Source organism: Ambystoma mexicanum, chromosome 5q (genome assembly GCF_040938575.1).
Source record: "Ambystoma mexicanum isolate Mex_15411 chromosome 5q, UKY_AmexF1_1, whole genome shotgun sequence".
NCBI lineage: Eukaryota > Metazoa > Chordata > Amphibia > Caudata > Ambystomatidae > Ambystoma > Ambystoma mexicanum.
In genome coordinates, this window is record NC_090933.1 from 923,621,856 (window position 1) to 923,638,621 (window position 16,766).

General features: G+C 47.7%; 1 protein-coding gene across 1 annotated transcript in view; it reads left to right on the plus strand.

Moving 5' to 3' along the window:
* The window catches only part of SPAG1 (sperm associated antigen 1), a 1,725,603-nt gene that overhangs the window by 939,110 nt on the left and 769,727 nt on the right, over positions 1-16,766 (plus strand). Inside the window, exon 9 of the mRNA XM_069621435.1 lies at positions 12,897-13,003. Within this exon, the coding sequence (XP_069477536.1) occupies positions 12,897-13,003 (107 nt within the window). The remainder of the gene's footprint in view (positions 1-12,896; positions 13,004-16,766) is intronic.

Here is a 16,766-nt window from a genome sequence, read left to right on the forward strand (position 1 = left end):
GAATGCGGGTCAAAGATGTCGATCACCGACCCCCAGCGCGTGTGCCTGGGTTCCAGGCACTGTACCTCCGACTGTGGCTCCTGTCCAGAGTGCCCAGCATCTTCTAGCCTTCGATATTCTGAGGTTGCTCAGTCTCATGGCATCCTGCATTTTCCTAGTGCCACAGGCTTGCCTGAGAATGAGATCTCTCCAATGGGCTCTCAGGACTGTGGTCCCAGTTCTCCGGCAGAATGTCAGACCCACCTGCAAGTTCTGAACAGAGTTGCTCAGGACCTTCTGTGGTGGGCTTGCAAAGACAACATTCTCAAGGGAGAATCTTTTTGGCACCCATCACCGGAGATCACGGTAGTAACGGACACCTCACTCATGGGGTGGGGAGCCTACACCAACGATCTAACAATCAGCCGTCGTTGGTCTCCATCAGAGTCCAATCTAGATATCAACCTTTTGGAGTTGAGGGCTAACGGACTAGCGGTGAAGGCCTTCCTGCCATCTGAACGGGGAAAGAATGTCCTGATAATGTGGGACAGCACTGTGGCCATGTACTACCTCAACAAGAGAGGAGGTGTAGGGTCGCTACCACTGTGCAGAGAGGCAATGCAGCTCTGGTTCTGGGCAATACAAGAAGGAATCTCTCTATCAGCAGTTCACCTAGCCAGAGAGCAAAACACGGTGGCGGCCGCTCTGAGCAGGCAGAGCAGTCTCCCATGAGTGGGAACTAGCTCAGGAAGTCCTTCAAGATATCTTCACCCTTGGGGAAACCCCTCAAGTGGATCTGTTCGTGACCATTGTCAACCGGAAGTGCAAACTGTTTTGCTCAAGTGAATTTCCTCCAAGAGGAGCTCTAGGGGATGCGTTTGTGGTGAACTGGGAGTTTCCACTCCTGTATGCGTTTCCTCCACTCCCCATCATTCCTCACGTGATCAGGAGGTTGAGAAAGTTCGGGAATTACATGATCCTAATTGCCCCAGATTGGGCCAGGAGGACATGGTACCCAGACCTTCTGGACATGTCCATCTGCCCTCCAATACATCTTTTACAAACAGAGGATCTTCTCTCGCAAGAGGAAGGTAGAGTTCTCCATCCAGAGGTCAAGACTCTGTCTTCACGCTTGGTTTCTGAAAGGCTGAGATACAAGGATTGCGACCTCCCGGATGACGTTGCTTTCAGACAGAAGGCCAGCAACAAAATGTTTGTGCCGTTGAAACAAGTTCAGCAACTGGTGCAGAGATAAGACTGTGGATCCCTTTCTATGTGACATACCTATGGTGCTTTCCTTTTTATTACATTTGGCAAATCTGGGGCTCCGGATTGGAACAATTAAGGGTTACCTAGCGGCGCTTTCCATTTTCAAGCGCTCTTCAAAGGAGGATTCATATTTTAAGATCCCTCTGATTATTCAATTCGTCAAAGGCCTTACTAATGTATATCCACCAGTCCCATTCAATGTCCCTGTATGGGATCTCAATCTAGTGTTAACGTTTTTTTTTTCCTTTGAGCCTTTACACTCATGGGGCCTCATTACAAATCACCCGGTATGGAAACAACGGTGGCGGTAAACCCGCCGCCACCGTTGTTTCCATGCCGGGCGATTTCTGTAGGCGGGAGGTGATGTTCCCGCCAGTTTGACCTGGCTGTATACACGCATTTTGCCGAACGAAATTTCATCGTGGGACATTTCATCGCCAAACCACTCATCGGCAAAAACCCTTTTTAAAAAAAAAAAAAATTGTGGGGGTGTTTTGTAGGGGTTGGGGTATGATTATTAAAGTAGGGGGCGGGTCTGGGGGGGGAACCCCCCCAGAAATAAAAAAAAATAAAAAAACAGGGTTTTTGGCGATGAGTGTTGTGGCGATGAAATGTCCCACGATAAAATTTCATTCGGCGAAATAACGTAGAACCAATTCCCGGAATTACCGGGGCATTACAACCCCGGTTTTCCGGGAATCACGGAGGCGGAATGGTGTTAATCCCCATTCCCATTGAGTCCTATGGGACTCAATGGGAATGGGGATCATGGAAACACCGGCAGCATCTAGTAATGCTGCTGGTGTTTCCTCGTCCGCCTGCAGGCAGGCAGTGTTAAACCTGCCAGATGATCCCCATTCCCATTGAGTCGTATAGGAAATCAGGTCTCTCAGAAGGGTCTTCCAGGCCTCCAGTGCGGTGCTCGATTCTTCTCCGCCTCGACTATTCCCCTCCTCCCATGCTCTGGTTTCGGCTGCCGTCCATCTTAACATCTCCTTAATCCAGGGTTCATTCCAGGCCATAGCAATTGTTCTCTTCGTGAGCACACATGCAATGTCCATAACCTTCACTGAGTGTTTGATTTTACTCAGCCTCGGATGGGTGCCCAGGAGGCATTCCTTAGGTGTCCATTCGTATATCTCCAGCCCAGCCTTCCTTGTCGGAGAATGTGGCTATCCTGTGTGGGGTCATGTAGGTCCTATAGAGGATATTGAGCTGAATTAGCCTGAACCTCGCATTCCGGGATATCTCCTTCGGGTATGATAGGGTATGTGTTAGGGAGAATTCTCTGTTTAGGCTGAATTTCCCTACCTAGTGAGTCCCCCAGCAGCTTTGCTGGATTTCTGGGGTTTCTTTTTTTTCTCCTGCCAAGAGTGAGACTCTTTTACCCTCACTCTTGGACCTGTTGAAGTGTGTTTTCTTGGTTAAACCTTGTGTTGAATGGGCTATGGGGTCTTTTACTCCATAGGGCCTCATGTATTTTTGTGATGTGGGTCACACAGCACCCTCTGTGCCGTGACCCAGGGGTGTCCTAGGGACTCCCCAACATAGACTCCATACCCTGGGACTGACTACTGTCTCCCAGGGCATGTAAAGTCACCAAAGACTTTGCTAGTCTTGAATCCTGAACAGAACCAGTACAAACCATCATATTGTGGACGTACTGGCTGGGGCAATTCGATTGCCCCAGGGTCTGTTAGTCGAGGGGGCACGTCTCCGTCCCCCCTGATCGAGTTTTGGCTGGTGGCAGTGGAAACTACTTTTTATATTCGACCGCTAATATTTCCCTATGGGATTTCCCATTGTTTTAGGCTAACACATTTAATTATTTATTTACGGTAGCCTTAAACATACCGCCGGTTTATATATTTATTGTTATAACTCCGGTTGGGACTTTTTGCCAAAACTTGATTCTAAAATGGCGTTGGCGTTCGCCTCTGTAACTCTGACCCAAAGTGGAGCCCTTTGTTCCACTTTTGGCGGGCTTCTCCACAGAAGCCCTCCAAAGTGGTGCCACTCTGTCTGGGGTACTTAGGAGGGGTGGAGGGGGATTTAGGCACCCTGGACTGAGTTACCTTGGTAACTCAAGTCGCACTCCGTCCTGATTGGCCCAAGTGGTGAGCCGGCCGGCTCACCACTTAGCATGTTTGAGTGACAGCTAGGCTGGGTGAATGGGGGTTTGCTGCATAAAAGCAGGGCTTTGGGGACTGGAACTTCAGAAGTCGCCACAGGACCAAGAATCCGACGAGGGAAGAACTGAGCCGACCTGCTTCGACGACACCACCCGGTGGAGCCCTGCTGAACCGTCTCACCACTTTTCCCGACGACCGAGGAGAACTCTTAACGGAGTGGCTCCTTCCCTTGACTGGTGGGGACAACCAGTTTTCGCCTTCTTTTCGCTTCTCGAGGTATCTCGTGGCCGCCTTGCCAGTGCCAAGCACCCCGGCAACCGGAACCCCACCACTTTTACCCCAATCACGAAAGTCGGTACAACCCTTTAACCGGAGGACTCCGCGGCTGGTTTCTTCCCGGGCAGTGCAACGACCTTCTTCTTCTGCTCTTCAGCGAGAACTTCTTCTCCCCTGACCGACGTCGAGCCTTGCTGCCACTGCCTGGAACAACTGCCACCGCTGGAGGATCCTTTCCGCTTAAGGTACCGTGTTCCGCCTGGCTTCCCTTGCCACCGACTGTACGGGGTAGATTTAGCCCCCGGCTTTCGAACCTGGGAGTGCCTGGAACACCCTGGCTAAACTTTCTAAGCCACTCTAAACTCTTTCTAACTCTTTGCAAAACTTTGAATCCCTAATAACAGTGTGATCTTGGGCACATTTTCGCTCCGGCTACTCTAAGAGTGGGCCCTGCCTAGTGACTTTTGCTCACCTGTGACTTTGTACTTCTTTGAGCCTATTGCAAGTGTTCTGGACCTTAGAGTGGTGTGTTTAACCTATTTCTGTTTCTTTTATCCCTTTCTTGAACCTACTAGAGTGTCATCTAACGTTAAGCACTCACCTCTGTTCGAATTATGTGGTGTTAACCTAGAGTTGTCTAGATAGGAGTAAGGGTTGAAACTGCTTTCATTATAACTGTGTTTGCAGTGTTTTTACTATATTTTTGCTAGAGTAATTTCAACTTATGTGTGTTTAATAAATAACTATATACTTTTGAAACCAAGCTCTGGTCAGTGTTTGCTTGTGCTATTGTGTCTGAGTACATATTGTGTATACTTTGCATACTGCCTAACTCTTCTTGAGGGAAGTCTGACTGCTCAGCCACAGCTACCAGGTAAATCTGAGTGGTGCGGACTGCTACCAAGTGGGTTTACTGCTATACCTGTAGTCTTAAATCTTTTGCAGTGTTCCCCAAGGGAACTGCACAGGTTTCTGCCTAACAGTATGATAGGGCCCTCGACCATTCTCCCTCTGTGATTTCAGTCCCTAAGTCAGACTCCCATCTCTCTTTCAGACATGCACTTCTTGGGTTGGACCTGTCATTTATTTGGATGTATAACCTCGACGTCGGTTTCCAGCCGTCACTGACACCATACATCTCCTGCACAAGGGTGTGTGTGTTCGGCTCCTCGGCCATACATTCCATTTTTGGCAACATGTCTCACCTTCTGGTACCATAAGAATTGTCCTGGGGCCAGTCCGTCTATTTGTTGCAGCGAATCAGATTCCCTAAACAGCCCTTCGGTAAACATGTCTCCCCATGTGTAGAGGCCAAAGTGCTCCCATCTCCTCATTGCCGATAAGTCGCTGGGGGTTTTGCATATGTCTGCCAGCATGGGAATCTCAGGTGCATATGAGTGCCGTAGCCGAAGCATAGAGGTGACTTTTGTCCATGCCTGTCGCCCCAACCGTGCTATCATGGGTGGGTCAGAGGGCCCAACTTGCTTGTTCCATATTAGTTCCTTAGGGTGCATGGGTGAGGTTAGTTGGTGCAGGAGATTCGTCTCTGCTGAAGGGTCATCACATAACCATTTTGCGATATTAGTCAGTTGTGCCGCCAGGTAATACCTCTGGAAATCGGGCAGCTGGACGCCACCCTCGGCGTAGGGAAGTGTGAGGATGCTCAGCGTGAGCTTGTGCCTGGCTCGACCCCAAAGGAAGTCCCTGAGCAGGGATTCCAACTTCCTGAAGAAGGGTGGTGGAATATAGTATGTTATGTTAGTGAAATAATAGAGAAATCTAGGCAATATTATCATTTTGGATATTGCTACTCTACCCATCATAGAACGCGGCAATTTCGACCAGAATTTGATGGATCTGCGTACTCCGGACATGGCCACCTCCGTGTTGCATTAGTGGGTGGAGACCGGCGTGTGCTTGATGGTGAGGCCCAGGTAGCGAAACGCCTCCACTTGCCATTGGATCCCGATCTCAGGAAGTTCGTCTGTGTTCCTGCCTCTGAGTCCAGCCAAAGGAAAGGAACATGATTTCTGGCGGCTGAATTTTATCCCAGAGTATTTCGCAAAATTGCCTAGGATATCCAGGGCTGTAGGGGCGTTTCTTTGGGGGTCCCGTAGATACAAGAGGACATCGTCGTTGTATAGGGAGAAGAAATTGTCCGTTCCACCCAGGCTGATACCTGCATCGAAAAGCTGTTTCCTGAAGTAGATTGCCACCGGTTCCAGACCCAGGATGTACAGCATCGGCGAGATGGGGCATCCCTGCCTAGTTCCCCTTTGGATGGCCCAAGCCTCTGATATCATGCCCCCAGTCTTCACTCTCGCAACTGGGTTGTTGTAGAGCACCTCTATCCATCGAACAAATTGTTCGCCAAGTCCAAATTCCCTCAGGGTCTCGATCAGCCACTCCCAGAAAATCGAATCGAAAGTCTTGATGGCATCTAGCGAGAGTACAGCTAGGTCTTCGGTGGATTCGGCCGTTTGTACTATTACATGCTGGAGTCTTCTCAAGTTGGCCGTGGTGTTGCGTCCTGGGATGAAACCAGTTTGGTCTTCATGTACCAGGGTTCCTATTACTCTCGAAAGCCTTTTTGCCAGTATGGTCGTTAGTATTTTGCTGTCATAATTCAGGAGCGCTAGTGGGCGGTATGAGTCACAGTTTTCGGGTGGTTTGCCAGGCTTAAGCATTGGGACTATAAGAGTCTCTCTCATGCTACTCGGTAATATTCCAATTTCGTATGCCTCCGCATAAGATCTCCTCATACGCCTTGTAGAACTCCGGGGTAAGGCCGTCTGTTCCAGGGGTTTTGCTCGTGGAGAGGGATCTGATCGCCTCGGATATGTCCTTGGGGGTGATGGGCTCTCCCAGCATGTTTCTCTGCTCCTGGTTCAATTTGGGTAGACCAACTTCCGCCAAGGTGTCTTTTATGTCTGCCTCGGGTATTCGGTTGGTGTGGGCGTATAAATCGGCATAGTAGTCAGAAAAAGTGTTGTTTATTGCTTGCTGTGTCCTGTGGGCTATGCCCTTGCTGTCCTTAATCAGATTTAGTGCCATCCTCGGGTGTTCTTTCCTGCATGGCCAGGCTAGTATCCTACCTGGTTTGTCCGCTTCTTTGTGTGCCTTCACAGTTCGTGCAGAGAAGTCGAACTTCGAGAGCCTCTCCCATGCAATTTTGCAGTCTTCTCTGATCTCCTTCAGCCTGGTTTCTGTCTCAATCGTTGGGGGGGAGATTGTTTTCGAGGTGCTTGATCTTTTCCTCCTCAGACTCTAGTTCCCGTCTCAATTGCCTCCTGATCCCACCTGCCTCGGCGATTACCTCTCCCCTCGTTGCCACCTTCATTGCTTCCCAAAATGTACTCCATTTGTCGACTGAACCCTTATTAAACTCTATGTATTCCTCAAGCTTCTCAGCTAGGGTTTCTTTGAATGCGGGATCGGTCAAGGCCTCTATTGGCTTGCGCCACATCGGGATAGGAGGTCTAGGGCCTCTCAGACAGAGTTGCAGTATCAGTGGGGAGTGATCCGATATTGATCTATCCAGGTAGTTCGCAGATTCAACCTGTGGGGTTAGCTCATTGTCTATGAAGAGATAGTCTATCCTGGTGTGGAGGTTGTGGGGGGGCCGAGTAAAATGAGTAGGATCTGTCGACTGGGTGCAGGTCCCGCCAGATGTCGGTCATGTGTAAATCCTCCACAGCTTTGCGGAGGGCTTGGGAGGAAAGGTTGTTGGGTGTGCGTGGTGTGGTAGACCTGTCCAATTCAGCGTTCATGACACAATTGAAATCTCCTCCCCATATTAGAGTGTGGTCTCTGTGGAGCATAATTTTGGCGCATAGCTTCTTGAGGTGGGAGGGTATACCGTATTGGGGGAAATATGAGTTCACTATGCATAGCCGAGTGTTCTCCAGCGTACCCCACATTATCAGGTATCTTCCTTCGTTGTCTATTTCTACACCCAGTTGATGAAATGGGGTATCCGGGCTTACCCACGTGTACACTCCTCGTGCATATCTCAAATGGGACGAGCCATTCCCCTGGCCGCCCCAGTATTTTGTCAATTTATCCGCGGAGTCTGTGGAGAGGTGCGTTTCCTGCAGTAGGGCGAATTATATCTTCTTCCTCTTCAGGTAGGAGTGTATCCGGTTTCTTCGGAGGTAGGATCCCACCCCTCTGACATTCCACATGATCACCTTGGGTTTTGATGCCATTGTATGTTTACGTCAGTTATCGACAGGGATGCCCCATCTTTATTGCGGTTTGATCGTGTGTTGTCGCAAGCCATGACCCGTTCAGACTGTGAGGGGCGATCTGTTTCGATACTCAATTTTGGATTCGGTTCGGTACAGTTAAGAGTTCTCAGAGGTAGTAGGAGAGTTAAAACAATAACAACTTGAAAGAAACAATTATAACTGGTGCACCCAGCTCCTGTCACAACGGTGCAGTGCTCAGGTGCTCTCGCGCTGCCTATCCCCGTCCGGGTGTCTAGCGCGAGTAGGTATGTGCTGGCAACTGGCCTGCACTGGTCCCTCATGGGAACGTGGTCTGTGTCCATGCATGGGAGATCCGGTGGGCCACGCAGTCGTTTAGCATTCTCTTTTTGTAGTTTTGCTTCAGATAGATCGGGGCTCTTTTACCGTTTCAGGTACATTGAGGAGGGCGTGGGTGCCCTAGTCAGGGTATCCGTGTGTCATCCCTGGCTGTCTTCATTATGTTTTCCGTGGGAAGAGTCGGTGGGGACCTCGGCCAGGTTGTTATATTCCATCCACATAGTGGCCGCCACTGGTGTCTCCAGAAATACTGTCCTTCCCTTATAAATCACTTTCAGTCTAGAGGGGTAAAGTAGCATATATTTCAGATTTAGTTTCCTCAGTCTAGCTTTAATTGGGACGAAGGAGTTCCTAGCTTTCTGAACTGACTGAGTGTAATCAGGGTATATAGTGATTTTAGAGTTGCCCCGCTCTATTTCTCCACCTTCTCTCGAGAATTTCAGGATTACCTCCCGGTCCCGGAACTTGAGGACCTTCGCAATGATGGGGCGAAGGTAGGAGCCTGGGGGGGGTTTCTTCTGGAGCGACCTGTGAGCCCTCTCTATGGCGAAGCCCTGGGAGAGGTTCGCCACCCCGATCTCCTGTTGTATTAAGGATTCCACGAAGGCCGTCGGGTCCATAGTCTCTGTCCCCCCTGGTACACCCAATATCCTAATGTTGTTGCGCCTAGCGCGACCTTCCGCCTCTTCAGACCTAGCTTCCAGGAGGGACACCTTGTTTTTGAGGACTGCAACCTCCGACTTTAGGGCCGCCGTGTCATCAGACCTGTCCTTCTGGGAAGATTCAATAGCGGTGACACGTTCCGTCAAGTTGCGGGCATCTTGTCTTATTAGTTGAATATCGGCTTTGACTTCGCCTATCTTCGATTCTATGGATGATCTTAGGGCTGTAATCGCATCCAATACCTGGTTATGTCTGGTGTCTTCCTCTGAGCTTTCTCGTGTTGCTGAGCCTATCGGTGTGGTCTGGGAGGCGGGCTGAGACTTAGATGTGACAAAAGGGTCCATGGTAGTGTTTTTGGCCTTATTTCTCGCAGCCGCCATGGTGGAGTGTCTTGGCCTTAGTGGGTGACGCAAGGGGTCCGATGTCCTCTCGCAGGGTGGGTACGCATGTAACTTTTCACAGCTCGCCACTGCGTATAACTTAAGTGTGTTGTGCCGGCAGTCTTAGTGCACCCCCTGTGTCGAGTGTGCAGGAGCTGTAGCTATCCCGTGATGAGGGCACATGGATCGTTGCGGCCCGAGTCTTTTAGGATGTCGCCAAGATCCGCTCTGCGGGCCTGCCCCTTAGGTGGGGTAATGGTGGTAGAGTCGATGCTGGTTGCTGCGGGGCAGGTGGGTTGAGAGGGGCCCCCCAGTGTGGCCTGTGAATGCTGGTTGGGGGAGGCGGCTAGGCCCTGCAGTCCGGCAAATGGGCCACTGGGCTAAGGCCCACAAAGTTAATGGAGTCGGCCTTCAGACAGAGCGAGCGGCTCCCGCAGCAAATCCAGTTTGCGCTCCGGAGAAGGATCAGCTGGGACAGCTATCGGTGAACGGTTAGGGTGACGGGGTCGAAAGGGGCCTGCGATTCACTCACTCCAGGCGAGGTGTCCCCCAGTCGATCCTGCGTAGAGAATCACAGGGCGCGGTCGCGGTGGAGGAGTCCACGTGAGTGGGCGGCCGTGCTCCCTGGCTGGTGAAGAGTGAGTCGGATGTACCTCAGGCCGGGGCTTCAGCAAGTGGTCCCCAGGGTCTGTGGAGCCGGCAGTGTCCGCTCCGCGCCAGCAGCGCTAGTCGCGCGCCAGCACTGTCCGGCACGGGAGCACCGACTCTGGGCGCGAGGCGGGAGCTTCCGCGATGTTGTCCTTCGGTCCCAGCAGAAGTTTTGTTGGACCTCGCGAGTCGCTCCGAGGAACGGCTTGCACCCCTGGGTAGCGGCGGTCAGCAAGAGGAGCGCATGATCAGCCGGGCGGAGGTGCTGTTGGATCCCGACCTCTCTGATCGCTCCGGAGTCATCGGCGCAATGCAGCCGCCGTCTTGGGAGCCTCCCTCAGGTGGCAGGGGGAGCCGGGCCGGATCGACTCAGCAAGTGCCCGGTCTCCGATTTTTGTCGGAAAAAGGTGCGATACACAGATAATCGCTTTGTGTAACTGCACCATAGAGTGGGTGGTGCAGCTAGGCTCGTAACGCCCAAAAAACAGGATCTGACTGCGCGGCCCGGCCGGAGCTCAAGGAAGCACCGTCCTCACTCCATGCGCGTCAGGCCACGCCCCCCCTGCATGTTGTACTAAATCTTACACTTTAAACAATCCCATTTATTTTAAGACATAATTTATGCAGACACAAGCCTGATAGAAATGTACACTCTTCTAACAACTTGATGTTAAAACCAAAAACAATTTCGAAGGCATTGTTTGGTGGCTGATCCTTTGGAGTTCAGGCAACTAAAATCTCGAACCAAATCCCAATTCTAATAAGGACTGTACCCGATGTCTTGATGTTTAGAAAGAAAAGGAAGTTAGTTATTTTTGACAAATAAACTTGACTAAGATTGTAGAACTTCAGCGTTCTACTAGTCCTTTCATCTGCCTGTATTGCTGTTCGTGGTTTCTAACCCATCTAATGGGTACTTTCTATATTGGGCCCTTTATGGATATATGGAAATACATATAAATGTTGTCAAATATCAATACACATTCCTTTCCTTTGTCCTCCATACAGGTCGGAGTATTTTTCAATATGTCGGGCAAGACTGTCTCTCCTTAAAAGGTGATTCATTCATCCAGTTGATACCTATACTTTGATGAAGCTGATCGCCTTCATGCTCTACATATGGGAATTTTTAGAACTAAGCCTTTCCTCGTCCTGTGTGGGTTCAGGTCCTCTGGCCTAGGCAACCTCTTCCACCAGTGGCACAAGCTGCCTGAGCTTATTTCATAGGTACTCATGGATTGTAGTGCTCCCCAAACTGTGTTTCACAAAGGCTGTCCCTTATTTCTAACTTGAATGTAATTATGATTGTGTCTCCCATCCTCTAACAAACAACGGTTCCTGTCTCCCTGTTAGAATTCAATAAAAAATAATTAGGCATAATTCAAACTTGAGGAGAAAGGCTACAAAGGGGGTGGAAACTCTGCCCCAAATTTTTATTGAGTTGCAAGGCAGTATAGAAACCGAGGGGTAAATGGCACCATTAGATTCTGAGGAAGCATGGTTCTTTTTCAAACGCCTTTCCAAAATGGCCCCCAGATTATACTGTTCGTGGAAACCTAGACAAAAAGCTCAATTACTCGTGATTGGCTAGGACTATTAAGTAGCAGGTCTAGCATTAAGAAGTTACTTGGAAACATTCTAAATTGGACCTCCTGTGGTTCCATTCCTACCCTGAAGGATTACTTTGTTTGCCTTTTTGTTTGGATCCTTGGTGGTCAAGGTCGTCTCTCTGTTCTCTTAAGTGGATCAGAGTTTTGCTCCGTCTTTCTCTGGCTTGGTTTCTCTTCTTTTGCCCATGTTTGGGTTCTTTGCTACCTTATTTCTGGAACTCCTGTATTCCCCGTTTCCCTGAGGGGTTTTGCCGGAAACTCCTGTTTGTTTCTGTCGTGACCCTTTGGACTACAGGTGACAGGAATGAGCAAGTGGCTGTTTTGGCAAGTCACTGTGGCCATAGCCCTGTACTGGGTAAGTCTGTCTAGTTGATTTTGACCAATAGCTTGTGTCCATCTAGGCTTCATAGGGATACTGTGAAGAGCTGACCGTAACTACTTTTGTCCCCGTCGACCCAACGACAGTGAAATTTCCAAGTGTGGAATTCACTCCGAAATTCGAGGGTCCAGCGAGAAAGAAGGGCTTGGTGTCTGAGTCTCCGAGAACAGTTGCACTCTCAGAAGATGCTAAAAGAAAAGTTCTTGGTGGTGCCATTGAAAAATCTGTAACGGTGTGTGCCCATTCTGTGTTCAAAGGTTTATTTGTCTTTTCACTCTTCCATGTTTGGCTCGGTGCAACAGTGGGGGGCCCCACTGCAGCCACAATATCTGGAGTTCTGTGGATTGATTAAAACCAAAACTTTCTTCGCCGTTGAGCCTTCCTACCCACATTCCACAATGAAAGGCCGTGTTGCACCTCACAAGCCTTTTTAAGATTCTAATGTTTTGTTGTAGTCTATATGACAGACATTTTAGTTGAGGTGGAAATGTTAGATTTGCTGATGCGTTTACTTTAATATTTTGTATTGGGTAATTGAGACCAACTTTATGCAACCTTTGTTTGCTGTACTGTATGGTTTCCAAAAGGCACGAGAAACAGGCTTTTCATTTCCCTGCAAGATATCACTATTTTAAGGAGATTTTAGTAATATTTTAACATTTTGAACACTATTTGTGTGCATTGTTTACAGGGTTTAATCTGGATTGGCAATGAGGAATGTTCAAGATTAATTTAGAAATAGTTTTGGGGGTTACAGGATTGATTATTGGGTACAACCTTGAATGTAAACTTGACAAACTAAATACAGACCAGACTCCAAGGCTATTTAACACTCCTATAAACTGCAAAATCCACTTTGATCTCTTGCTTTAATGGTACTATTTACACACTTCACACTAACAGTATATTTAATAAAAATTTGCCATTTATAATTTCATACCTCAGATTCAGCAAATGCGTTTAGTCAGACTACTGGCATACTCACGTAACAGAATTGTGTTCTTGTTTTCTAGCACTGTTACGCCGGGCAACTGTAAACAGCCAGCTGAACAATAACCACAGAGCAGTAGAGGATCTACACAGAGTGCTACGTGATGAACCAGACAATGCCATAGCTCAGGTATTATAAATATTGCAAATGTAAAAAGTTATTAATCCAGCTTCTTTCAGTTGAATGGAGCCTTTTAGCATCGGCAGATTTCAGTGAATCAGAAAGGAAAATATGCAAACATTTGGGGAAAATGTTCATTTAGATGGAACAATTAAAGATATTCTTTGACAATCAGGTGCCTGACCCCATCCCAAGGCATGGGTTCTACGCTGCGTCTTAGGAAAGCCAGCCTTCCAAGCTTTTATTGCCAGAGCTGTGTGCTACCTGGAGGCAGTACAGAATGTGAGTTACAGACCCCCCCCCCTTCTAGCCAATGACACTGCTCAGTCTGGTATTCTAGATTCTGGAGATCTAGATAAAGGCGAGTTACTTTTGTCCCTTCTGAAAGATCAATTACTCATTTGTATATTGTGAGGAATCAGCCATGATTCCTCCCGAAAACCTGGCGTGGGACCCTCTCATGTGACCAGAGGAAGGTAGATGCTTTCTGATCCTTACCCTAGGGGTGGTGTTCAGCGGGAGGATCACAATGGGAGGAAGCGGGTCAGGAGGATGGGGAACCCCCCCCCCCTTGCCCAACTTACCCCAAAACCCCAACCTTCTAATGGCTTATTGTAACACAGAAGAATTAAGAAAAACAGACGGTCATTAGGGACTTCAAGTCCCATAATTCCCCAAGTACTGGGACGAGCAAGAGGGCTAAAAAGGTACAATGTACAAAGGTACAAAAGGTACAGTATACCCAGATGGCAAACCTTTGGAGGTAGTAGGCCTGACATGGGAGTAAACCAGGTGGAAGTCAAAGAAGTGCTACAAAGTGGTCATGGTGGTGACAATTTGTGCTTGTGCTACTGAAGAAAAGAGCTGTGTAAAGCTGCCAAGATATTGCGTTTCTTTAAAAAGGTATCGGTTGTTTCAAACCATCCTGACCAAGACAATTATTGTTGCTATTGATGAACTGCAAAGTTGTCCTTTATCTAAGGAGGATAAATTGTATAAGGAAGAGGAAGCGTCTTCTATTTTCTTTGCTAAATCATCGGAGTATTGGATCTTTCTGTTGACCAATTGAACTTGTAAAGAACTGTATTGGAATTTTGTTGCAAAACAGGATTTCCTTATTTTCTTTTCTTGAACTGTGAAGCAGAATTCCGCTTAAAATCTGGGGAAGGGGAATTCACTTCGGTTCTAAGAAGAGACTGTTGTTGCAATACAAACTCAATTATTATTGTTGTGAACTGCAATGCATTTCCTTATTTGTTGTATGTATAGGTATGAGGGACAGCTATCCTTTTAGTGTTTCCTTTAGTTTATTTTAGGCTTCAAAATCCTTGTTGGAGTAGGGATAGCGAGGCATTTATCTAAACTTCTAAGTTAATACAGTGGCAGTTGTTGAGAAAACCTTACAAAGTGGTCTGCCTCGCATTTCTGACCACTCAAAATATGCATTTCACGGAAGAAGGACATCGACACCAATGAGATCACCCTTGCATAAGGGCAAAGCAGGAAGACCCGCACTGCGTTGCTCTCCCTCGGGACATTGCCTTATGAGAAAAAAATAAGTTGTTGTTTTGTAGCAAAAGGCTCCACGGAAACTGGTTGGAGATGCAGTGCTTCAGTATTAGAGACAAAAGCAAGTTCTAGATGGCAAATTGTATAAAAGGAAGGCATCTTGTATAAGGCCACTTTAGTTTGTATGACTGCTGTGCAGTCTTATCAATGGAATGACGACTTCAAAGCAGTGGTGGTGCTCCATAGTATGAGAACATAGAAAACTTGATGATATTGATAAATCTGCTATTGTACTAACATTGGCAACTACAAAAAAGCGCATGTTCAAATGGCACATGGATGGTTCTATTATTAACACTAAGAGTCAGATATTTTGGCTTCACCGATTACCTTACTGCTAAAAGCTAAATTGGAACCTCTATGCACAATCCAGGAACATTTGGTATACATTTTGCTGGTTCACAATGCTACCAATCCTACTTCATGCTGCCAAGGGGATGCCATTGTTACTCTATGGAGGTCGAATTGCTGGTGGTCAATTGGGCTAGGATTGATGGATTCTAAAATGTTGCGGAAAGGGCTCTTGGACCTTCCTGCATCCTTGCCATTTGTAGTTTTGCGATCCTGTTCAACTGTTCTTTTGCATGTGAAATTATTGAATCAAGTGTCCATCTGGAATAATTATTTAAGTACTTAAATTGATACCATTGGAGGGTTTGCCACTGTATATTAGTATTAGTTATAACAGTCCATCAGATAATAAGGCTTTGGGGCCTATTTAAGCCCTAAAAGAGGTGATTGATCATCTTTGTCATTGAACAAGTGATAAAGATGTAATGATTGTCTGTGGTGGCGACTTTAATTTGAGGTTGGGTAATGGCCGTGCAGTAGGTCTTTTCGACCAAGAAGATGATCAGGCTTTGGATGTTCCCGTATGCCAGATGATGGACGTGAGGATATGTGGTGCTGGGCTTCGGTTTTGGCACTGGACGATGGAAGTAGGCCTTAGATCAACAAATGGTAGATTTGGGGGAGACATCCCTGGTGCTATTACGTTTAGAAGCACAAGAGGAAGTTCAACCATGGTTAAGAACTTTCAAGTAAGGGAAGAGTTATATAGCGATCATTATGCTCTCGATCTAGCTATAAGATGGCTTGGTGCCAACTCAATCGGTAATCAATGTGGTCATATCACAGATAACATATATGATGGTAGTACCACTAAAAGACTAAGATGGAATGATTCCACAAAAGTCGCTTTAGGGACAAACATGAAGAATAATATAGTACAGTTTCATGCACTATTAAATCCTGCTAATAACCCAGTGGTAATAGTTAAAACTTTCATGCAATTGATGGGAAACATCCGAGATGGATTTATGGAGGGGTGCCAGTTTAGGGTGAAAAAAGGTCCTACGGTGGGATGGTTTGATAAGGATTGTAGACAGGCTAAGGTGAACTTACTAAGTGGAGTGAGGACGAGTGTGCTCCGTGTCCTGGTGACTCTTTGTATCCTCAGTCTGTCTTTACTGGCCTTTATTTGGACGCCTGCCTCCTTAATGTTTGCCTGCTAAACACCAGTCCATTGCGGAGTGAGGACAAGTGTGTTCTGTGGGTATGTGAACGGGAACCTGGACTGGGGGTGTTCTGTGCATATACTGTGTCTTGTGAACGCTTTGTGAATGTGGACCGTATTCGGTCTTGCAGCAAGTACACAGTTCGACAAAAGGCATATCCTGCACCTCCGCTGGCTTACTGACCCGACATCGATGGACAGGGGAGAGGCAGAGGACACGTTCTGCAACCTGGGCATTAATGGCTATCCCGCCCATTGGTGTTTTGAGAACCTTTGTGAAGAGTTCTATTGAGTTCTGTTGCTGAATTTTCCTCTTCCCTTCTCTGGTGGGCAGTTGTGACTGCGACCGCGTTTGCAGCCCTGGTTTGAGAGGTTATACGAGCAAAATTGTTATGCATGTATTGGGGCGAGGGCCAGGGATGTGTCTGACTCGGGCAACCCCTTAAGCCAGCGGGGCATACCTTGTCCTTTGCACATTTATGGCTTCTATGGCTTGCTTCGGCTAGATTCATTGATGCTATTGTGCTTGAACTGAAGTGAAGTGAACTAAGAAAACAGGCTCCTGATAAAAAAGTCTAGACAACGTACTTATAGCCTCTTCACAGTGATTATGACCCAGGGCATATGGCATAGGGGCACTATGATACTGTGACATTATGAATGATAAATCAAGCCAAGCTTAGCTAT